At 41.4% G+C, this 24902-nt stretch overlaps 1 protein-coding gene across 2 annotated transcripts in view; it reads left to right on the forward strand.

The window, feature by feature from the left end:
* Positions 1-24902, forward strand: part of NOX4 (NADPH oxidase 4) — a 699867-nt gene that overhangs the window by 613625 nt on the left and 61340 nt on the right. For both annotated transcript variants that reach the window (XM_085623140.1, XM_085623139.1), the window contains exon 16: positions 14212-14280. In XM_085623140.1, coding sequence (XP_085479266.1) covers positions 14212-14280 — 69 coding nt within the window. The remainder of the gene's footprint in view (positions 1-14211; positions 14281-24902) is intronic.

Here is a 24902-nt window from a genome sequence, read left to right on the forward strand (position 1 = left end):
AGGGAGATCTTGATAAAGAAAGCACCGCTCTGGCGACAAGGCTCAAGAATGCCATTGACACTGTAGCTCCAGCCCGCAGGGAAAGAATAAGGGACAAGGGGAAAGGGACCCCCTGGTTCAATGATGCTTTAAGAAACATGAAAGAAACACTTTGCCGGTGCGAGAGATCCTGGCGGAAAGCTTATGACCCAGGTGCCCGGTCAGACTATCACTCGATGTTTGCAGTGTGTAAAAAGGCTATTCTGACTAGGAAAGCAGAATTCTACAAAGCAAAGATTGCGGCGGCTGATAACCTACAAAAGGAGACCTTCCAGATCCTAAAAGAGCTAAGAGAAGAGAAGGAAGAGAAGCCCTCCTTTTGTCGAGATGACTGCAATAAATTCCTGTCCTTTTTTACAATGAAAGTTAAAGATCTCGTAAGGGAAATTTATCTCACCCCCTTGTTCCCTTGCTCGGCAATGCCAACATTCACGCCCCCCACGGTCGATAATCTGCTGACCGCTTTCCCCTTGCTCACCAATGATTCCCTGTCTCTTTTAATAGGACGGGTAAAATCAGGATCGCCAAGGATCTTCTCAAGGTAGCTTTCCCCGGGATTGAAAGCGAGGTCCTCTCACTGCTTAACCCATCCCTGGAAACAGGGTACGTCCCTGCTAACTTGAAGGAGGCCTGTGTCATCCCGCTTCTAAAAAAAAACCTGGGGCTGATACGAAGAATCTAAAAAATTTCAGGCCAATTTCCCAGCTGCCATTTCTTGCCAAAGTACTTGAACAGCACGTGCTATACTCCCTCTCACACCACCTAGAGGATAGCCATCTTTTACAATTTAATCAGGCAGGGTTCAGGGCTCATCATAGCACAAAACTGGTCATGTTGTCCGTACTGGATGACCTGAGACGGAGGGCAGACAAGAAAAAGCCGTGCGCCCTGGTTTTGCTGGACCTATCCGCGGCATTTGACACGGTCAATCATGACCAACTATTGGCACGGATCTCAAAGCTGGGAATCCAGGGCACGGCTCTTGCGTGACTAACATCTTTTCTTAGTGGCCGGTCCCAGAGAGTTCAGTTATCTAATCATATGTCCTACCCTGGCATACTTACATGCGGGGTACCACAGGGCTCGGCGTTGTCACCCCTCCTTTTTAACGCCTACCTCCATCCCCCGACAGCTGCACTGAACCATATGGAGTGTCAGATCTATAACTATGCTGATGACACTCAAATTATCATCCAGATAGACAGCTCCCTGACTGCCCACTCAAATATCCAAAACATTCTAAAGTTTACTGTCAATTGGATGACGACCAACTCCCTTAAAATCAACCCAGATAAGACTGAGATACTGGCCGTCACTACAGACTCCAATCCGTGGAACGATCTTTTTTGGCCACAAGAGCTCGGTACCTATCCGGAGCCGGCCATGGCCGTAAAAAGTCTTGGAATCAAAATTGATGCCAAGTTTTCCATGTTTCAACAGGTGTCGACAGTGGTGGGAACTTGTGTCGGCTTGCTGAGACAGCTGCGGAAACTTGCCCCTCTGCTTACCTTTGCTACACTCAGACAGGCGGTATCAGCATTGATATTGTCGCGTCTGGACTATGGCAACTCCCTGTATATCGGCCTCCCGCGACAACTGTTGGCCAGATTACAGGTGATTGTGAACGATGCCGCCAGATTAATCTACAGAGTGCCCGACGAGCCCATGCCACCCCTCTAATAAGTCAGCTGCACTGGCTCCCGGTTAGGCAGAGAACTAAGTTTAAAGGCCTCTGCATTGCACAAAAAGCCACTTATGGCCAAGCCCGAGATACATCAAAGACCGTTTAGCCAACTACATTCCTAGTAGGGTGCTTCGGTCTGCGGAGGCCAGCTTACTGGTTTGCCCTCCCTTCAGCTTGTCTTCCATCGGAGGTAGAGCCTTTTCAACATCCATCCCCCAAATCTGAAATAACCTGCCAGAGAATGTACGTAAGGAACAGGCCCTCCTCCCATTGAAGAAGAAGTTGAAGACAGTTCTTTTTTCGGAAGCCTGGGGCATCATCTAACAGCTGACATCTCCCCATTTGCTCGGATAGGTGCTCTCTCTTATAGCGCTTAGAGACATGTAGGCGATAAGGCGCTGTACAAATAACAATTACATCAGAGAAACCAACAATTTAAAATCTTCTGCACATCATTCTAAATAACTATTGAGCTTCCAGTGAATATTCAGAAAAACTGTCTTAAACTACAAAAATGGCGGTCTTTCGGTTACTAGTACTTGTAGGCACAATATTTGACAGAGGTAATCAGAAAAGGCTATGTGACTGAATCGAGGCTACAGCAACGGCCCATTTGGTAAACGTTGATGCAGAAGGAACTGCTTTTAAAACACAATTTTTTTTATTGAGTAGCAGAAGAAAGTACCAAAAAAACATTAGGAAGAAAGAGAACATATTAAAAATATAACAGGTAAGTACAACCTTATGCATGAGATCAACATGAAGAAGAGATAAATCGGGGTACTTATTAATTATTGGTTAGTTATATAGTTTTGAAAGTAATAAGAAAGTAGGTAACAAGAGAGAAAGAAAACAGAAAGGGAAAAGAGAGAAGGAGATAGAGAAGATAAGGGAGAGGAAGAGGAATAAGGAAGAAGTGCTTAGTGTAAGACAGAAAGGTAGTAAAAAGTAACCAAAGTAAATCAGTTTTAATTTTTTGAGATATTGATGAAGAAGAAACAGTAGTTATTCAATGTTCATTGCAAATAAAATTCCACCATGTTAACGTACACATATTTGAATTGTCTTTCCAACAAGTAAGAATAACTTTAAATGCAAGAGTAACAAAAAGGTAAAATAATTTTAATGTAACTGAGGCATCATGCAAATCAGTAGACATGGATCTAAGAAAAACATTTTGGATTGACAATGGAATATTGATGAGAAATATCTTAGAACATTTAGACCACATGGAAGTCCAGAACTTAAACACAGCAGGGCAATGATATAACAAATGAAGTATTGTGCCATTAGAGGAAAGACATGACCAACAAAGTGGAGAGGAAGAAGGGTTGATCTTGTGTATAAACACAGGTGTATGAACTGCTCTATTATAAAGGAAAAATAACGATTGAGTGATGTCAGCTCTAGAGGTAGTAAAAACTTTATGCCATAGTTTGTTCCATTTTTTAATTGATGGGGTCATTGACAGGTCTAGTTCCAAAGCTATCTCAATTGGTGATTTTGATCATGCAGGATAAGGAGTGGATAGGAATTTATATATTAGGGAGGCTTTCGGGTTAGAATCAGGAGTGATATTATACAAGAGAGTCAAGGGAGTAAATGGAGTAGTGTTAAGAGGAAAATATTTGGTTGATAAAAATAATTGAAGTTCCCGTGAAAGTTGAGAATATTGGGATAAGCATTGAGAAGGTAAATCATTACATTCTTGTAGTGTGCTGAATGGTATAACAGAATTATGAGATACAAGTTGGTGAACATATATAATATTCTTTTCTTTCCAGTGTTTGAAATAGAAAGATTTGTGGCGAAACTTAATACATTTATTATACCAAATAGATGAGGCAAGAAAAGCCTGATAGAAATTAGACCCTTCTGTAAATAATGAGTGTATCAGGTATTGGGAATATTTTAAAATAGGATATTTGGAGATAAAAGAAAATTCATGTAATAAGGAGCATTCAAAGTTAATCCAGCTGGGTACAGATTCATTATGATATTGTCTATTCAACGCGTAAACTTGTCTAATTAAAAAAGCAGTGTGATATAATTTAAAATTAGGAAATCGGACACCCCCTTTGCTTTTTGGTTTGATTAATTTCGATAAGGCAATACAAGCAGGTTTGTTGTTCCAAAGAAATTTAGTGCATATGGAGCTGATTTGATTAAAGTAGTAATTTGGAATTTTAAAGGATAGCATAGAAAGTAAGAATAGAATGAGTGGAACAATCATCATTTTAATGGTATCCAGTCTACCCCACCAAGACAAAAAGAGAGCTGACCAGGAAGTAAGTAGATTTTGAATCTTGGTTTTTAAAGCAGTAAAATTATGGGAGAGAGTGTAAGAAATGGTAGGAGAAAACAAGACACCCAGGTATTTAATTTTAGAAGGACACCATTTGAAGTTAGTATCGGGGAACATGAATTGATAGCATAAGGAGTTTAAGGGTAAAACCTCAGTTTTAGAGAAGTTTAATTTATAACCAGATATTTTATAATATAGATCAATTTCTTGTAGAAAGGGAAGTAGGGAGGTTGAGGCTTTCGACAGATAAATCAGAATATCTTCTGCATAAGCAGATAATTTAATTTCATGAGAGTTATATTGAAAGCCAGTTATCAAAGAATTACAACGGATACGTTCAAGAAAAGGCTCAAGACACAACAGAAATAAAAGAGAAGAAAGGGGACAACCTTGCCTTGTGCCCCTATGCAAAGGAAAATAAGAGGATAAAAGACCATTAACAGAGATACATGCACGAGGTGCTGAGTACAATAACTTAATGAACAAAATGAATTTGGGGCCAAAACCACACCAGTGAAGAGAGTTGAACATAAAATGCCAATTAATATGATCCAAAGCTTTTTCAGCGTCAAGGGATAGGGCAGCTAGAGGATCAGGAAATCGTTTCGCCAGAGTAAGAACATTCTTGCATTGTATGAGGTAAGCCAACCTTTAACAAAACCAGATTGATCAGATTTGATTAGTAAGGGTATGGCATTCTCTAGCCTCGAAGGGAGGATTTTAGCAAATATCTTACAGTTATAGTTAATTAATGAAATTGGGTGATAGTTTTGACAAAGGGAGTGATCTTTATCAGGTTTGGGAATGATTACAATGAGAGCGTCAAGGAAGGAACCTTCAGGTTTGGAATTCAGAAAAAAAGAGGAGAAGAGGTCATGTAAGTATGGAGTAAAAATAGATTAAAAAGAAGAGATAACTTCAATAGAAAAACCATCAGGGCCAGGAGCCTTAGCTCTCTTTAAGAATTTAATTGCATCTAACATCTCCTGAGAAGTTATATATTTTTCCAAAAGGGCTATAGCATCTGGTATAGAGCAAGGGGGAGGAAGATCATCAAAGAATATCTGAATATCATTGTCAGAGGGGTGAGTAGCTTCCATGTATAATGAGTGATAATAGGTCTGGAATGTATTGGCAATTTCTAGGTCTGAGTGTAATAAAGTATTGTTGAGAGTATTGCGAATAGGACCAATAGCTTTCCTTTCTGATTTAACTTTTAAATAATTGGCCAACATTCTACCCGCTTTGTTCTGACCCCCATGATATTTGGATTTTATTTTGAGAAGACTATTACAAGCATCAGATGTAGCTAATTTGTTTAAATCAGATTTAGCTTTGATGAGAGCCCGAAGGTGAATAGGATATTTGGTAGTATAGTAAGAGTGTTCAAGAGGGATGTATGACGTTACAACGCATGCTGTTACAACGCATGCTGTTACAACGAAAGTTTTACAACGCGAGTGCATTGACAACGCAGGACATTACAACGCAAGTCTTTACATCGACTTGCACTAGATGGCGTGCTAACATTAAAAAAGTGTAATTTACTATTCCAACTCCAGTCCACGTAACAGTAGGGAAGGTGTTGGGATAGTAAACTACACTATTTTTAATGTTAGCACGCCATCTAGTGCAAGTCGATGTAAAGACTTGCGTTGTAATGTCCTGCGTTGTCAATGCACTCGCGTTGTAACAGTTTTGTTGTAATGGTAGTGCGTTGTAAAAGTTGCGTTGTAAAGGTTGTTCCCCGTTCAAGAGTTTTGATATGTTTAAGAGTAGAGAGGTATTGGGAATTTAAAGATTTTTTCTTTCTAGCAGTGTAGGCTGAATGGTGAAAGCTCTGAAAGAAGCTTAAAAGGCATCCCAATTATTATGAACAGAGGTGTCATTTGATTTGTTAAATTGGAAAAATCCCTTTATAAAGGAGGTAGCCTTTAAAATATAAGTTTGGTCCTATAATAAGGAGTTATTGAATCTCCATCTGGCATGTTTGAAAGTGACAAGGGATAAATCAAAAGAAACCAAAACAGGGTCATGGTCAGAAAGGAAAATGGAGCCTATCTCAGAAGTTTGGAGTGTAGGGAGTAAAGGTTTTGAAATCAAAATATCGTCAATGCGAGACATAGTATGGTGAACATTCGAATAGAACGTAAACGCCTGTTTATCAGGATTGCTAGTTTTCCAAGCATCATAGAGTGGACGAACGGCAATAGCAGCTTGAAATGCAAAATGCTTTAGGACCCCCTCCTTGATTGACTGGAACCTGCGAACCCCCACCCCCCCCCAGCGCCTTGAGACCCCTACGGGTGAGTAGTAGCCCTCAACAAACACGTGATTGATTGATTGATTATGTGATTTATCTGGTTTAAATTTACAATCTGATTTCTATCAGAAAAGGGATCCATTCAATTATTGAAATCTCTAGCAACAATAATATTGGGGTTAGTGATTGAGTATAATTTTAATTTAATAGTATGCCAAAAATCAGGGTCAAATTTAACTGGTCCATAAATATTAAAAAAGGTGACCTGTTTATTATGGACCATAGCATTAATTATTACCCATCGTCCACTCGGATCATTTTCAGTAGAAACTATTTGTTATTTCAAAGATTTGTGACAAAGGATAGCAACACCACCCTTACAGTTGACAGCTGGAGAAAAAACAACCAGACTCGCACACTGACGTTTGAGCTTGAGTGTTTCAACATCATTACAATGGGTTTCTTGCAGGAAAGCAATCTGGCACTTAAGTTTTGATAAATGAGAGAGTACCTTTTGACGCTTGACAGGATGACCCAGACCACAAATGTTCCACGATACAACATTAAACATGTTGATATTTAAGGATCAGGGAACAGGTACGTTGATGACAAACTGCAGGGACAACAATGGGAACAAAAAGACACAAATCACCAAAAGTCAGGTAACATGATGGAATTAATAATCACATGCGAAGATAGAGTAAATATGCACACACGAAAGAAATATGAGGTAAGAAAAGAAGAGAAAAATAGGAAAGGTACAGGGATAAAGGGAATAAAAAGAGAATAAGAGGAATATATGAAAGAAGAGACAAATTAAAGACATAAAGCCAGATCTGAAACAACAGGAATAAAGAACATGAAACGGGCATGTTTGCACTCGGAAACAAGATTAACAACAGAGAAAAAGGAAGTTAAATGATGTATAAAATAATTAGACCGTATAACCCACATTTGAAAACAGAGAGTGAGTAAAAAGATATCTATAGGCATTAATTAATTTAACATTTTAGGAATGTTGAACATTTGTGTCCGTAGGCGTCTTAGTAATGGATTGCAAAAACTGTCTTAGTTTAGACGGATCTTCAAATGAACGAGAGACATCCTCATGAGTAATTGTACAAAGGCAGGGATGTAGGATACCATATCGGATGTTCATGGATCTCAACTGTGAAGAAGAGCTAGAAATTCTTTACGCCTGGCATTGGTTGCGTTGGTAAGATCTTGATAGATAAAGATATTATGACCAGACCATGTAAGACAGCGTTTCTCTCTGGCGACTTTTAAAACATGTATCAGGTCAGTGAATTCTAAGAAAAGCATTATTATGCCACAAGGCTTATTTGATTGAGGCTGAGGACGACCAAGACGATGTGCCCGCTGGATGTTGAGAGGAGTAGAGGACTAAAGATCAAGAAGGTCAGGCAAATATTTCTTCAGGAAAGAAAGAAGATCAGGTCCCTCAACATTTTCAGGTAATCCGTGTTGTCGGAGATTGTTCCTTCGATTGCGATTTACGAGATCCTCAGTATGTAAATTGAGTTTGTGAATTTCCTGTTCTAGTATAGGTATTTTAGTAGCCACGTCTTGTAGATTGGTTATACGTTGTTCCATTTCGGACATTTTACCCTCCATGTTAATCCATCGGTCTTCAATCAACTGCAATTTTTCGTTGGTGGCATTCATGAACGGTTTTAGTGAATGTAGTTCGTCCAGGATTGAGTCCAAGATTGGATTAAGGGATGACTGGACTGGTGATGGAGGGTCATTTTTGGCTCTCTTTGGTTTGTGCCAGATGAAGAGGCTTTTACAAAGTTAAGAGAGTCACTGGCCATCTTGACAATGTGTACCTGTCGATGAGAGAGTTTTGTAACAATAGAAAGTCTGCCCATAAAATAGTTGAACAGTGGGAGGTAGTGTGAGAAGATTTAGTCACTGTATTTGATAGACAGCATAAACAAATCTCAGGTGACGAGATTATAGCAACAGAATAGGCTATGGAGCAGAGAGTACTAGAGGAACCTACTTATTTATAAATATGCACAATATAATGACTATTCACAATGCAACAAGCACCTATTCAAAGAAGCCGTCCAGACATATGTATAAGCCTTATACATTGTACAGAAAAAGAGATTGATAGGCATAAATGTTGAGGGAAACCTGGAGTAATGCTTCAGATGTAGGAAGTCCAAGTATTGCTTAACATGCTGGATTGCAGATGGAAAATACCTTGAGGTGCAGTAACAAAATGGCGACGCTATCTGAGAGAAATCAAGGTAGCTCAGACAAGTAGTAGTGAAAAATGAGGACAGTTACATCCCCTGTCCGTCCTCAGAAACTGCTTCTCATCTAACCAAATTGCACATTAGAACTTCTGCTGATAAGTGCACACAATGATCATTACTTCATGGCAAAAAATAAAAATGTTAGAGTTGACTGGAGTAATCGGCTGGTATACTCATGAGGAGGCATCAAAGTCTGTTTATAATTGAAATGCATTAGCTGCATATAGAGCTCTCTTGTAAATATTTAGTTGAGCAAAAGTGAAGAACGGCTCACCAAATGAAAGCATACCGCATTGGAAATTCAAGGAGAGGTGTAATTATGAGCACTGCGTAGACAAAATGGCGGCCATACACCCTTCACACAGCAGAGTCGTCTCGGAGAAAATCCTTAAAATGTGAGATAGAAACTCACCCAATGGCACACATGATCGCCAGACACAGCGAGAGATGATACCTGTTTAGGGAGCCCAGTACGAGGGCTCTGTACGGTCGAAAATCACCTCATTAGCTCTGTGTAAAGACGGAGCTCAGAAGACCGCCGCCATCTTGATCGAGCGCGTAAGCCATGCCCAACTGCTAAGATATAAAAGTGAATTAACCGAGGAGTGACCTTATCCACAGGGCTTGACCCTGAAAAGATCTCATCCAAGGACCTTGGTCTGGAAGTGATGTCAGCCACAAACCATGAACCAAAAGTGGACTTACCAGTAGAACCTGACCCACAAGCTATGATCTGAAAGTGACACTATCCACTGACCCTGACCTGGAAGAGATATCAACAGTGTGCTTGACCCAGATCCTTGCCTTGAAAGTAGACTCTTTCATGAACCCCTTTTAAGACCAGATAAAGCAGGAAGTGTTGTACCAGAAAGTGACTTTAATATCTGGGCTCCCCAGGGGTCAAAGCGCACACACACACTTCAACCCATCCCACCATACAATGCACATAATGTAATATCATCTGGGTGAGAGGAGGTTGAATGCATCTTCCCCCTTCAACCCATCCCATCATGAACTGTGCAGAAAATGACATCTTAGAAAATCACATTGGTGGTAATGCCAATTTTTAGATCCCAGGGTGTATATGAAAGGAGCTCTTGGCACTGTCTCAATCAGAGCCCAGCACTCACTACATGAAAGAGACCCTGCCATTGCTATGAAAAGATTTAGCCAGTATACAAATACAGCCAATAATCTCTGTAAACCTCTTATGCACATGGTCTTTAAAATCACAAAAGCAGATGGAGGTAAAGTTGCTGGTGCAAAATTATCAATGGTCACCTATCTGATTGTTGTTGTTTTTAACCTGGTAAATAGCAGCCTTGCTCAGTTTCTAGTTATTTGAAGTTCTTAAAGCCTACATTGAGAAAACGTCCAGTTATAGCAATTATGCTGCTGGTATTCAACTGTCTTTATTGCTCTTGTACAAGGACACATTTTGTCACTGTAGAGATACTGGTTTTGATGCTCATGCCCAAACTTGCTGCCTCAAACACAATATTCGAGTGGCAGGTGGTACCTCGTTTTAACCATGTACCGCTCAAACCCTCAGACCCCCACAACAAGAATTCCTTTCATACTTCCCCTCCCATTCTCTCCCTTTAACATGAGTACACACACTTGTTCTCACAATTCCTCTTACAAATCCAGTTAGTCTCTGCCGACCCTCATGCGTATCTCTCTTTGACTCCTCTACAGAACTCCTCCCATTTTATTAGCACACACACACATGCACTAGTACCCACTATTCTGATCACACACCTCTCATCTAACAAAACCAAGCAAAATCCATTATCCCTCAATCGCACATCACATCGACCACCTCACACACAACACACACTACTTGTTCCAATCTCAATCCCCTCGGATCTCTTACAACTCTTATCCCCTATCACGCACCCATTCTTCGCTCCTACAAAAGTGTATACTATGCCTTCCACCCCATTCTACCTGTTAAACAAAAGAACTTGATGAACACTAACTCCCTCAACCAATGTCCCAAATTTCCCAATCCTCACATTGAACTGCTCTCATTTGGTTATGAGAACTATCCGCAAACATTCCAAACACAATTATTTTTAAAATGAACATCCTCATGGCAATAACTGAATTTCTGTACAGCAAACTAAAGATGCTCCCCTGTGAACTCAGCATGTTAACAACAAACCCAGTACTAAAATGACACCCAGACAATCAAGACTCTGCTTCAAAGACACCATAATGAAAATAATCTGCTGTAAAAAGGAACCACATGAAATTAAATCTTGCTCTCCCCTATCCACTAGTGACATTGAAGAATGTGTTACTGAACTATAGCCAAGAGAAAGTAAAAACACTCACTGAGACCCACAAAGGAGTCCCAGAACCCACCATGAATTGCAGGATGAGAAAACAGCCAACCTTCACAAATAGAATATACCACAACAACTTATGTGTAATAATAACCAACATTCCCAACCCTCTTCTGCACCAATCTTCACTGAAATGACTCCTAGACAACTGTAGATTGGTAGTAAAAAACTCCCTCAAAATTGCAGATCTAATCATCAACCGCAACCTAGACCTAATTCTCCTTACTGACACCTGGAATATGGAAATCTCAGCTAATCTTAGCTCTTTTGTTCCCAAAACGAATACTCCAACATCCAGATAGAGAGATTAAATAGAACTGGAGGGTGGTGGTAACCATCATCAAAGACTCTTTAAAGGGCAAAAATAACACCAAAGAGGGGCATCTTTGTTCAAACTTCTCTCATTTGAGTCAAGAACATTAGACTCCCAATCCGATTACGCCAACCCTCCCCTACCACTAAGGGCAGAGCAACTCAATCTTCGCAGAACAGCTATTGGAACTCTTCACTGTCAATTAGATCAATTCCAGCAATAACATCATTCTCACACACTTTATTCTGCATTAGGGTGACCTTAAGGACCACCATTATTTATCTCTTATCTATTAAACTCAACAACAATAATCTTGAACAGTTTTGCTTAGCACCAGCTCACAACGAGGGAGACATATTGAACCTTGTAGCAAAATACACAAAAAGGAAATTAACTCCATGCTGCTTGACTGGTCAGATCACTCACTCGTCATTTTCCCAGTTAACTTCACAAGAACCATTCCAAATGATCAACCCACAAGACCATAAATATGGATGAAACGATTTGAGACCTAGAGAAACAATGGCTTGCTATGGCATTTGAACATGAATTTCAAGACACACCTCTTCAGATATCAATGATCTCATAAATCGCTATGGTGACTCAATGACAGTGTTCACAGACGACATGGCCCTTAAAATTCTGAAAAGGAAAACAAATCTAAGCCTCAGCCACATGGTTCTTAAAGGATTGGAATGATGAAATTAGAACCCTTTGAAATCCCAAAAAGGAGATTCTTGCAAAACCCATCAATAAGCACTGTCCACACCACACACAATAAGAACCTACAAACACCACATCTTTAAAGCCAAATCCCAGGTCATCAAAAAAGCTAGACCAAGATATGAATCAACAAGAAACAACTATTCAATGTTGTCCACAAAGCAGTACCTGTGGCACATCCACCTATTTTGCAAGGAAATGGGGGACAAAGACAACAAAGAAGTTCCATAGCAGTTATGGGAAGGTGTGGGAAACATTGGGGCATATTTACAAGGAAATGGTGTGCCATTTCCAAAACTCAGAGATCTTCTGTATTTACAAGGATACGGCGCACTCCTGTGTTTCCCCTAGAGCTTGCACTAAAAATAGCTGCCTAGCGCTAACACAGACACCCTTGTGCCATCGTGTAAGGGTGCCTGTGTTGCAGGGATGATTGTTTATGTGCAGGAAGGTGTCGCTTCCTGCACATGAACAATCAATAAGGATGATTTGGTACTTCTATGTGTGCTACATTCTGCAGCACACATAGAAGTAGCAAATCACTGTTATTTAATGATTATTGATGTGAGGGAAGGGATTCCTTCCTGCACATAAACAACCATTAATGGTGTTTTGCTCTTTCTATGTGTGCAGCAGAATGAGGGACGTATAGAAAAAGCAAAAATGAGGAGAAATAAAAGTATTTCTCCCCGTTGCGCCAATCTAACGCCTGCTTTTTCATGGCCTTATTTTATGGCACTGCCTCAGATTTACACATCCCTGTAAATCTGGGGCAGCACCAAAACGCAATGGGTGTTTCAGTAGAACGCCCACAGCAACACACATTGCACGCCCCTTTCATGCAGTAAAGTGTGTGAAAGGGTACCATATTCACAAAGCAGCGTTAAGCCACAAAAAGTTGCTTAACAACACTTTGTAAATGTGGAGCAGGGCATTGCGCCACCGGAACGTCAATAAAAGTGATGTTCCGGTGGCGCTATACCCTTGAAAATATGCCCTATAACCTGTGGGACAGCGTAAGTGTTTGAGATCCCAGATTGCCTTATTTACGAATGTGAAATGCAAGTTGAGTTCCAAGTGACTCTCTGGAGGCAACCTGTGGGATAGTATTGGAATGTACTGAGTAACTTTTTCTGTGGATGCCATGTTTCCGTACTGAGTCTAATATCAGCTTCATCACGGTTTGTGGGTTTTTGATAAAGTTCTTTATCAGCTGAAACCCTTACAGACACTCTAATCTATGTAATTATGCACTGTTCTCCTGAGTTTGTATTCCCATTTTTAAAGAGCATTGTTCCTGGTTTCCCTGATTAGGTAGGCCTTTGCTCGACTGGGAACATATTAACTTGAACTAGTTGGAAAAGTAGGGACAGTTTCTTAAATGACTCCGCTTTGGGTACACAGTCAATTTACAAACCCAAAATACAGATGACCCTGGGAAGCAAATTAGATAAAGGAGCTTTGGGAATGCAAAGTGGAGGAACCCAACACATGGATGAAATGAGGGAACTTGAAAATTTAAACAGGAAAGTGTGGAAATCAGTACCACGGAAAGAAAATGGGAAAAATCAAGTATCACATGTGGCGCAGTCGGTGATTCACAAGAGTGACCCAATCTTTTTATGTAATCAGTTTATTTAGCACAGCCAGTTTGCCCATTGTAAGATTACCCACTACTTAATTATTGTACTAAATTAGTCACAGGTTGTTTGCTTGGAACCTGCCATACTGCTCTGTATGTAACTTCAAGAACAGGTTGCTTCTGTACTCATATGGATTCCCTGTTTTTAAATGTCTTCATCCGCTACTTTTAAATTTAATTGAATTAATTACACCTTTCGATACTCACTAATTCCAAACATTTTGTCTGCGCAATATTCTCATTCTTTTCTCTGTGTTCTGCTGTTGCATTATTTGTAATATATGTCTTATCTTATGCAATGTCTGATCAGTGTCAATGACATTATTACGCTCATGTCAGTACGCATGTTCATCTTGTATGTTCTGATGATGAACAATTGAGCAGAAAATATGCACTAGTGGAAAATAGTTTCATATTTTACATTTCGAGCACAATAAGGCCAGGGTATATGTCTGTCGTGAGCATTATGTATATATGACTGTGATGCAAATGTCTGCTAGAAGCATGAAAAATCTGCCTTTTTAGGCACATTAGGGAAAACCAAGCTTACACATAGAGTATCCACTCATTAATCCAAGCTTGCTTTACATGCTGTCTCTCTAGCTCTGGCAGGAAAACCGACCTGACTACTTGAACATCCAGCTGTACCTGAGCCAAGCAGATGGAATGCAGGTAAAAGGGCCAATATTATAAATATATCAAATGTTTTGTGATCCACCTGTGTGCAACGGAGGCAGACGACAGCTAAAGAGATGCTTGCGAGGAAACGTCGCCGCTGACAAAAGGTACCCCGTACCCCACTCTTGGCATGCTTTGAGTTGTTACTTACACAGGTGGATTAGCCTTGGCGGGACCTCATGCAGACAAGCCCAAAATATACAAATAACGTTACAGTCGACTGCACTGCTTAACTCACAGTCTTCCATGGTTGACACTCCCAACTCCAGTGCAAGGAAATTCGGAGCCACTTGGGTGTTCCTGTTACCTGAGAAATAGGGCCATTTTAGAAGGGATTTGTTGGGATGTAATGCTTTCTTGTGACTATTTGCAGAGGTGCTGACAGGGCCGGCTCTATGGCAGGTGCTGGCGTTGGGTTGGGACTTCATGTTTGCAAGTATATCATGCGTTTGAAAATCTCCTGCTAGCGTGTCCCTGGCCGCCAGAAATTTTCAGGCAGCAATAAAAATGTCACGATAACTCCGGTGATTAATGTTCTTACCTAGCGAGAGATTGGAGTTTGTCTAGTGGACATTTTGACTCATCATTGTGTAGTGCAGAGGGTTAATAGGCCTGCTGCAAAGAAAGTGTACCTTGCAGATCACAAAGTGCATGTAATGTAGATAGGTCAGTGGGTTACTGCTTTCCTTTTGTCACAGAGATCCTTTTGTTACTTGCAGTTAAAATCCTAACATAGAACAGTGAGCTATTAACCGTCATTAAAGAGCTGCATGCAAACTACAAGGTATAGATTAGAGGTTATGATTTTTTCCCCAGTCTTCCATCATCCTAATGTTGAAAACAGGGTTCATTTGGATAAAAATCAATTCTTCTTAGTATATAGAACCCCCAACCATGGTGTTACATTTTGTGCTTCTCCAGACCAAGCACTATTAAACTATACTATCTACCAGTATGGATGACATGTTACTTCTACAACTTGTGGTCCTCTGTCTTAAGTAACATTTCCTATACACTGATATACCAACCTATGATTGATTGTCTCTGTGTAGTGCTCTGACACCCTACTCTAGTGTGAGTGGAGCTATAAAACGAATTAAATGCATCTGGGAGAGTGTGGTTATGGAGACTTGAGGGGCACTGTGTAAGGCTGGTAGTAAGGAAATCTATGGCAGAGGTGGTCATTGGGGGGCGCCAACAAACATTGTCGCACAGGGCGCAACCAGCGCTAAAGCCAGATCTGGGTGCTGTAAGGCAGCCAGCTATAACTGGACCTGAAGAGAAGAATGGAATAAAAAGGTTTCTGGATTAACTATCTTTAATCAGGACATTTGGCTGGCACACAGGTGCATGACAACAGCCAAACAGCAGAGACAGTAAAATAGCGGAGAACAATGTAGATGAAAGGAAAGAAAAAAACAAAATAATGCGCAGCCTTTAAATGCTAATGGATTTAAAATGTCTATGTAAGGCCCTGGGAAATAAAGGGCGCCTTGTTTATTGTTCTGCTGATAGGAATCGCCGCATGGCAGCCTAATCGCAGAATAGTTTTAATCCGCCAGGGATTTCCAGCTTTGATTTACGTTTATTTCCCTCTAACGGTTAACGTTTTAATGTGATTAAGTGGAGGCAATTGTAAAAAGTCCCCGGCCACTGATATACGCAGTTTTTCTTGTCATTTGTCTAAAATGCAACCTTTTCTGATCTACACAAGAGCAGAATCCCAGCCGCGTACTCACATTCTCTGTTGTTTTTTTTAATTGTTTCATGGACACTCCACGCAAAAACAGCGATCAAACGTGTGTTTGATCATTGCGTGTTATATCAGCATTTAATTGGTTACCAAGTCTAATATTTCTCTGATGAAATGACTTCATTAGTGATAATGAATAATGTATTAGATCCTCTTTAGTATGATCATAAATCCCTATTAGATCCGCTCCTGGATATCTTTGTATCTGTTTTGTCTAGTTCTTCTATGTGCCTATTTCTTTGTTCTTGTATGTAGAAGTGGATTGGATGTGAACACTTCCGAGACAACTATTTAGAAATATTACACAGTGGTATAATAACCCATATTGTATGGATAACCCTGAAATATTAAAATTAGTTCATCGATCCCAGTGAAATATGACACATATCGACGGCCCCCAAACCACTCTGCATTGCTATATCTTTGTTAGGGCTACTAGGATTATGTTGAATGGTGGACCAAATTAGGTTATCTAATTTATGTGGCAAAAAGGTAAATTATGCAGCTCCTTCTCTGGCATTTTTATTTTCACTCATTTGAGCTATAAAGACTTTTTTGTGAAATCTGTAAATTATGCTAAATCTGTGGCAATTAAGTGGCGAATGTGGCTAATCCATAATTATGTGGTAAATGCTACATCCAGTGTATCACATAAATCCTCTGGGTTAAAGTGAAGTTATGGTTTTCTTTGGTTATACTTTATAGGACCTTAATGTATGCTTTAAAAAAAAACTCAGAAATTCACAGAAAAAGCACTATTAAAGTGCCATTATAGGTGCAAAACAAAACCTAAAAATCACTGAAATTCATTAGTTATTGTTAGATAAACTAATCTTAACTAGTGCCTGTAATGCACTGCTTATAACCTTACATATAACTAATAACATGTTAGCAACCAAAGGGAAAGTCCTACATCTGCACCTTCTGCAGGAAGACAATCAATACAATTTTAGGAAAGCCTTAAACACTTGTCTGTTTGCTTATTTAAAAAAATCTTAGCATCTCAACTTGATGTCCTAGTGACAGCTATTTGGATTACTTGGTTGGTCTTAGCACCAAGATATCCCTTGTGGTAGATGCTGCATTACATATGTACCTAACCCACATTGATGACTGTGAGCAAATGCCCCTTTTCACGTGACCACCCTAATTTGTGGCTTATATTTAGTGCATATTTTTAGATTCTGCACACTACAAATTAGCTAATCCCTGATTTAAGTATTTAACTCTGCTATAAGGCCAAATTGCATGGTGTAGAAACTGCAACCATGGCACAGAAATTTAGATGCCAACTGTGGACTGCAGGGAGTACTGTACCAATATCTAATGTGACAAGTACAACATGAGTTCAGGCCTACCATTCGTGCCTGACTGCTGCAGTTTAAACCTGCAGTGCAACCTGTTAAAATAGCATTTTTGATTGGTAAATACCTCTCATTTAAATATTAGCATTTAAATATTAGCATGTCATCCCTATGTAGGCCTTATAGCCCACATGGTAGGGTGCATGGTATTTTTTTATATATATATTTGGGACATGTAGATTATTAATGTTAACATATCCCTATAGTGACTTGGCCCAAAAGCTACATTCTCTGTGGTAGGCCTAGCTGTCCTATGTAGAAAACCAGAGTGCAAATTAAAATCCTATAGCTGATAACTCAGGAAAGGGATCAACTAGAAAATTAAATAAATTACTATTTGTAAAAGTTATTCAAATTCCAATTCAATAGCGGAGTTGAATTTTTAATAAATATTTAGGGAAAGAAACGTTTAGAAAGTTGTCCATTTCCTAGCTTAGCTTTAAGGTTGCTAATTTGCATTAGCTCTCAAGCGATACCCTGCCAGTGCTCTGCCTTGAACGAGGTGTGAATGATGTGCAAAATTAATCCCAGGAACACACATAAGGCTGACCTGATTGGGGAGAGATGACTCCTCTGAGCTCAATAGAAAATGCAGGGTGGGGGCTATGCTCCTCCTGTTGACTCCCCTGTGTCAAATCCTGCATGACAGGTCTGTCTGAAGGCACGTAAAAGTGTTGTTCCATTCAAAGGAAGCAAACAGGATGCAAGGACATATCTTGTGTATTCCCTGTCTAGTTGCTGAGTGATTCGGCTTTTATCCTACTAGACTTCAGTGTCTGGGTTTGTTGTGGGTACAGTGCCTGTTTCAAACTGGATTTTAGTGCTAGATATGGGTGGACACTTGCATTACCACAGTATACACCACACACACCTACTACTAGCCTTTAGGGCTCAGGTTTAGAGTGGCAGAAATGTCTTGCCTTCTTGAAAATTCCCTGAAATATAGCATTTTGAGTCTGTTTGGGGTAAAGTAAACAAGAACCACTGCAAAAGTGTCAGGATCCTGGCAACCTGTACTTTGTTTGTCAGAGAGGAACTAGGAGTGTCTTAGTATATCCCCCACAGACAGGCTGTTTACCGATAGACCTATCAGCCTTAGAGTGGTCTTCCCCCAAACCTTTTGACTTGCTCATCTATTCTTTTTGGCTGATCTTGTTTTTGTTGGCCTTAGGACTCTGTGGACTTTGCCACTGCTAACTACTGCTAAAATGTGTGTGCTCACTTCCTGAAATATGGTACCATTAGCTTACACCCAATTGTGACATTTAATTTACTTCTACGTCCCTAGTAAAAGGGTACTACATGTACCCATGGCTTGTAAATTAAATGCTACTAGTGGGCCTGCAGCAATAAATGTGCCACCCGCTTAAGTAGCCTGTCAAGTATGTCTCAGACCCGCCATTGCAGCCTATGTGTGTAGTTTTAAACTGCCATTTTGACCTGGTAAAATAAGCCTCTTGCCTGGGTTAAACCTTCCTTTTTAATGCATATGTCAACTCTGTGGTAGGCCCTAAACAGCCCATAGGTCAGGGTGCATTATATTAAAAAAGTTAGAAGATTAGTTTTACATTTTACATGTTCTGGTAAGGAAAAACTCTTTTAAATTCATTTTTCACTACTGGAAGGCTTATCTCTCCCATGGGATAATATTGGGTTACCTTATTACATTTAATAAGTGCTACCTTTCAATTGGGAGCAGGTGGGAATATTGAGTATGGTGTCTAAACTATAGTAATTTAAAACCACTTTAATGGTGAAGACAGATTTTAACCTCTTCTGTGCCCATGATGAGATAGTCTCGTCATGGAGCACGGTCGCGCTGTGCCCATGACGAGACTATCTCGTCATGAACCCCACCCACTAATGAAACGCCCGGCACAGGAGGGGGAAAGGGCGTGGCACAGAAGGGGTTAAGTCACAATTCTGAAAATGGCACTTTTAGAAAGTTTGGATTTTCTTGTCCCCACTATTTGGTACCTGCCGCCTTTATCCTGGGTCACATAACTAGGTGTAGCTGGCAGTTGGTCTTTGTGTATAGCTCCCAGGCAATAAGACAAAGGGGAAATAGGTGTTGGAAGGATGAACCATCTCTGACTGATAGCAGGGAGGGCCTGTCGCCTACCACACTTACACATCACAAAGGCTCTGCTTCAGCACACTCACATCTTAATGTTTTACACATTTCTGCTCTTTCCCCAATGAACCAGAGGTTGAGCCCAGGTTTAAATTACTGAAATCCGTTGGTTGGACTTAACAACATAGTGACTATATTACTTGTGCTAGACATGATTCCACTACACTACTATTTTGTGCCCCAGACAAGCTGGGCCAGGGCAAGAAGGCAGGGAATTCCAAACATCTCTGAGGGTGGAAATCTCAAGAACCTTCTCCTTCGTCAAAGCTTGCACCCATTATAAATATTGGAGTCCACCTCTGGACCTGTGGAAGTCTCAGATGGACTGCTATGCTGCTCTGCTGCAAGGAGGACTGCTACTCTGCTACCCGAGTGCCAAGGACTGGGCCAACATCTTGAACCCATTACCACCAGAGTGACTCACTCCAAGGGCTAGCTAGCTGGCCTCCTGATCAGTGACTCATGGACAAAAAAGCATCCAACCACCTTGATCCCATCACCTGGACTCTGTCTGCTGTGAGTCTTGGCCCCAAGTGGGGCCAACCCAGTCCTGGACCCTTGGAGATAGGCTTGAAGGTGCTCTGCCAACCCCGCTGTGGTCTCTTGGGCAGAATTGATGCAGCACAATACATCTGCTCGCAGCTCCACATAAGTACCCCTGCTGCACAACACAAGCCAATGCAAGATCCTGTCTCATCGCCCACAGCTAATCAGAAACTCTGCTGCACGACACTTCACAGATGCAGGACTTTGCATCGCAGGCCTCCATCGATGGCATCCTCAACAGCCACACAGGCATTGCAAGCCTTGTCAATGGTTAATCGGAATTAACACTGCATGATCCATCTTTAATGTAGAACCTCGCATTGCCGTCTCAGCTCATCGGAACCACCACTGTGCAACGCGACCCCACTGCACAATCTCACAAAGCACCACAACCAGGATTTAAGATAGTTTGTTCAGCAAGCCTAACTTGGTCCCTGTATCCGGCCTACACTCCATTGTGGGAGGCCTGAACTTGTGACTTAGTCCTGATCTGGCACAACTGGATAACCCAAGTTGGCTCGTGTTCACTGTAGCCAAAAGTTAGGCAGTTGTGGTGTCAGCTGTTCTGCGCCTAACTCTTCCTTTCCTGTTTTGTGCCACTGTTAAATGTATTGCAGTGTCCAGTAAGTTTAGCCTGCCATGTACTGTTGTATCCAGTGAGATAGCCTGTTTATTTTACTATAGCCATTAAGTTAGCCATGGTAACTCAGCCCCACATGTTCACTTTTGTTTAATTTGTTCAGTGTCTGTACTGTGCCGTTTCTTGGAACTGATTGCTCCTTTCCCAACCAGTTTACTGCTCTCGCCACCCAGCACCCCACCCCACTCCCAGGACCTACTTAATAGAGACTGCAGCGTGACCCCATTGAGCAGGTCTCAGATCTGCTCCCCAAGTGCTGCACATCTCCTGGACTCTGCTACACGCCTCTGCTGCCAGTAACCTGCCTTGCGCTTGTGTTGCCTGCTTGTGTTCACTGTAGCCAGTCCCTGTGTCAGCCGTTATGTTCTGTGCCTAACTCTTTCTTTCCTGTATCATGCACCTGTTAAATATCTTGTTGTGTCCAGTAAGTTTAGACTGCCATGTACTGTGGTATGCAGTTAGTTAGCCTATTTATTTTACTGTACCCAGTAAGTTAGCTAGTGTAATTCACCACCAATTGTTAACTTTTGTTTAATTTGTTCAGTGTCTGTTCTGTGCCGTTTCTTGGAGCCGATCGCTCCATTCCTGCCAGTTTCACCGCTCCCGCCACACAGGGCCCCACCCCCTCCCAGGACCTACTTAGAGGCTCCGTGCAGTTGGCATGCCAATAGCAAGCCCGTCTGTGCCTGGACTACGCTCAGTGCCAGGAACCCTAGCTCTTTGGCCATCCACAGATATGCAGGTGAAGAACTCTGAGCCGTAGACCCAAGATGCTGCAACAATAACTGCTGCTTTGCATTGTCTAGATCAACCATAAGACCCTTCACCTGCTGCCTCTGTCACCTTGCCTGCAACTCAGAACCTCCCACCACCCAGGGAACCCTTACCACATCCACCTCACTGACTGCATCTGCCACGCAATCACTCCACTGTATCCTGCTCAATACCAGATCGCTCTGCAAACATGCCACCGAGGTATGGGATAACATCATCCTAGACAGCAAACTCACCATGAAATGCCAGATCAACAAAGTTGCCTCCTCTTGTTGAAGAATACAAGCCCCAGCTAGGCCCACAGAATACAAGGGTTCGCTCTCCAGTAACAAAGGTTAGAAGGAAGTTGGCACGGAAGCTGCGAATACAAAGACAAAGTTTATTAACCCTTAAGGGTGGTCCTACAACCTATACAACACTCTTCGGCATTGCACAGAGTAGTACAAAGAACTTGCGTACACGGTCCCCTTTTATACACAACAGAGGGGCTCATAAGTGGGTGGATACAACATGAAGCAAGGAATATTACCTTTTATGGACATTTTCGATACAGAACCAATATGTGGGCGGAGTAACCAATTTCCTGAGCCCGCGAAAACATGGTCAAGCAAAGACTAACTGATTACAGATGTGGTCAAGTCTGGGCATGCGCCAGACGGACAAAGGAGCTATTTATAGACTGTTACTAGGTAGATTACAAGAGCAACTAGCGAGAAGGAAGGACTCTTCTCGTGCACAGCACGTGGAGACATGACAATACAAAATGGAGTTCAGACATTAGTCAACATAAGACAACAAACATTTTCTAAGGAAGGAGAGTTAATGTCTTTAGTGAATGCTTAATCATATCGCTGTTTTAGTTTTCAACAGACGACCCTTTCAGCATCTACTGAAGACATTCGGCCTATTAGGATAATCATCAAATATGTCAATTTTCATCATCTCTTCCACCTCTTTGGTTAAATGTTTCTGATGGGTGACATTGGCGATAGCTTTCTTATCAGGAATACAAAATGACACACATAAAGAACAGAGTAAAGGACCACATTGGACACAGATGCAACAGGAAAACAGAACTGCTACAATAATACAGAGACCAGTTACAACCTTCCATCCCCATGTAGTGATCAATGCCCAAAACCATCCGGAAAAGGACCAAGTGCCATTTTCTGTATGGATCTCAGCCGCTATTTTATGTAGTTTATTAATAGCGCTATAAACTGATGGCGTATGATCAGGAATAAACACACAACAACTACTTCCGATAATTTTACATGCTCCACCTCTATCAGCTAACATAACATCTAATACCATGCGATTCTGTAATGCAACAATTCTAGTCATTTGTAATTCTTCCGTAAGATTCCCAAGTGCAGCAGCGGTTTGATTCGTCACAGCCTCTACGACTCTTGTCAATCTTTGAACCTTCCTACTATTTAGGGCAGCTCCAACAAAGAAAAACAATCCTAAGTTAAAATCAATATACTGTTGCAAACTTGTATCAGTTTGATCAACATCATCAATAGATAGAGTGCGTTTATACCTATTTACAGTTACATTGTTCAGCAGCTTCAAATCTTTATGATAGGATGCAGGTGCTAAGAATACAGGAGGTAATAAAAACGCTACATAACATACTCCGGACCAGCCGGCCGGTAAGCGGTAATAACCCTTATTCCCACATACAAAGTATGTATTATGGGAAGCTAAGAAAGTACTGTTATTTAGCCCATCTATGTTCAAAACAATAATACAATCACTAACACCGACAGGAATATGACCCACACTCTGGACACACAGGTCCGCTTGAGCTTGTGCCACTTGAATCACAAAGTGTCTTGTCCTGTAGTGTCTCTGGTGTTCGTGAAGATTTAGGGAATCGATTCATTGTCTGGTCGATATTCTTCCCATTCCCATATTGTTCCGTTCGCTTGTGGATAGCCATCTCTATCTTGATGACATTCCCTATTAAGTCTGAAAAGTAATCGTCCCACTGTAGGTTTCCGTGTGGCAAAAAGCAAAGTGTACCATGCTCTACAAGAGCCATTATGAGAAAAAGGAAGAGGTATGAATGGCGTTCCTCCTTTCTTCTGATGAGCTGGCATCATACCACATATCCAACAGTTCGTAGCATTCGTGGCAACGTGGGTATGATGCAACATCTGGATGAAAGTGTTATTCAAATAAGACTGACGATGCTTCAGTTCTTGATACGGAAGGGTATAAAAGTAGTGCTCCTCAGGCACTGGAGTAGTCAAAACAAGCAACTCCCGGGCAGGAGTCACATCCTCAACAAACCATGTAGCTATACCAACAATAGCTACAGTAATAATAAAGCCTGTCGCACAAAGAATCTTCTTCTTTTCCATCTTGCAGTAAAAAGTCAATATCTTCCTGAAACTAAAAGGTTGTCAGAACTCTTCCCCTTAGGCAGCGGTTGATTTCTTCACCAGCGGGCCAAGACGGGTGTCGCTACACTAATGCAGGGCTGATCCCCCCCCCCCTTGCCTCATTGGCTCTCCGTTTCACTAACCTAAGGGCCGTTCTGACAACGTATCTGGATACAGAAAAGAAAAATCACTTCCTCGGTCGAAGATGATATCTCCCTCCTCCGGGGATCACTTGGTCCGGGAAGAGCTCCGCAGTGTCGTTTGGTTCCACGGCACGGCCTTTCTCCGCAGTCAGGATCTCTCGATGGTCGGTCAACACAGCAGGATTCACCAATCCAGACGGCACTTTACGACAGTGCAAGGAGTGGATCCAGTTCTTCCGATTGGAAACTCGCACAGCTGTCCTTGTTGCGAGCAGAACTTGCTCAGGGCTGACCCATCTTGGTTCCAGACTGTTCGTCCTTTGGAAAGCCTTTACCATCACCAAATCACCGGGTCGGAGGTTATGGCCTTCACCTGTGGACCGATCAGGGAGTGCTTCTCGAACCTGTTGATGAATAGAAACCAAATTATCCGTTAACTGTGCCAGATAATCACTCATCATTACACAAGGTACATCATACATTGACTGTGGTTTTGGTGGGCCCCAAATATTCATTGGGCGCCCAAACACAGTCTCATAGGGCGTGAGACCGGTCCGAGAATGCGGTATCGATCTAATTGACAATAATGCCAGCGGTAAAGCATCTGGCCAAGTCAAAGAAGTTGAAGCTTGAATCTTAGCAATTTTTAGCTTCAGTGTACCGTTATATTTCTCAACCAGTCCCGCAGACTGCGGGTGAAACACCGCATGAAACTTCTGCGTTATGCCTAGTCCTTTCAGGACATACTTAATGACATCTGCTACAAAATGAGGCCCGTTATCACTCCACAGCAATCTGCAAACCCCATATCGAGGGAAAAACTCCTTCAATAGCATCTTTGCTGTAGTCATTGCAGTATTGTCTTTCGTAGG

This window comes from Triturus cristatus, chromosome 8 (genome assembly GCF_964204655.1).
Source record: "Triturus cristatus chromosome 8, aTriCri1.1, whole genome shotgun sequence".
Taxonomy (NCBI): domain Eukaryota; kingdom Metazoa; phylum Chordata; class Amphibia; order Caudata; family Salamandridae; genus Triturus; species Triturus cristatus.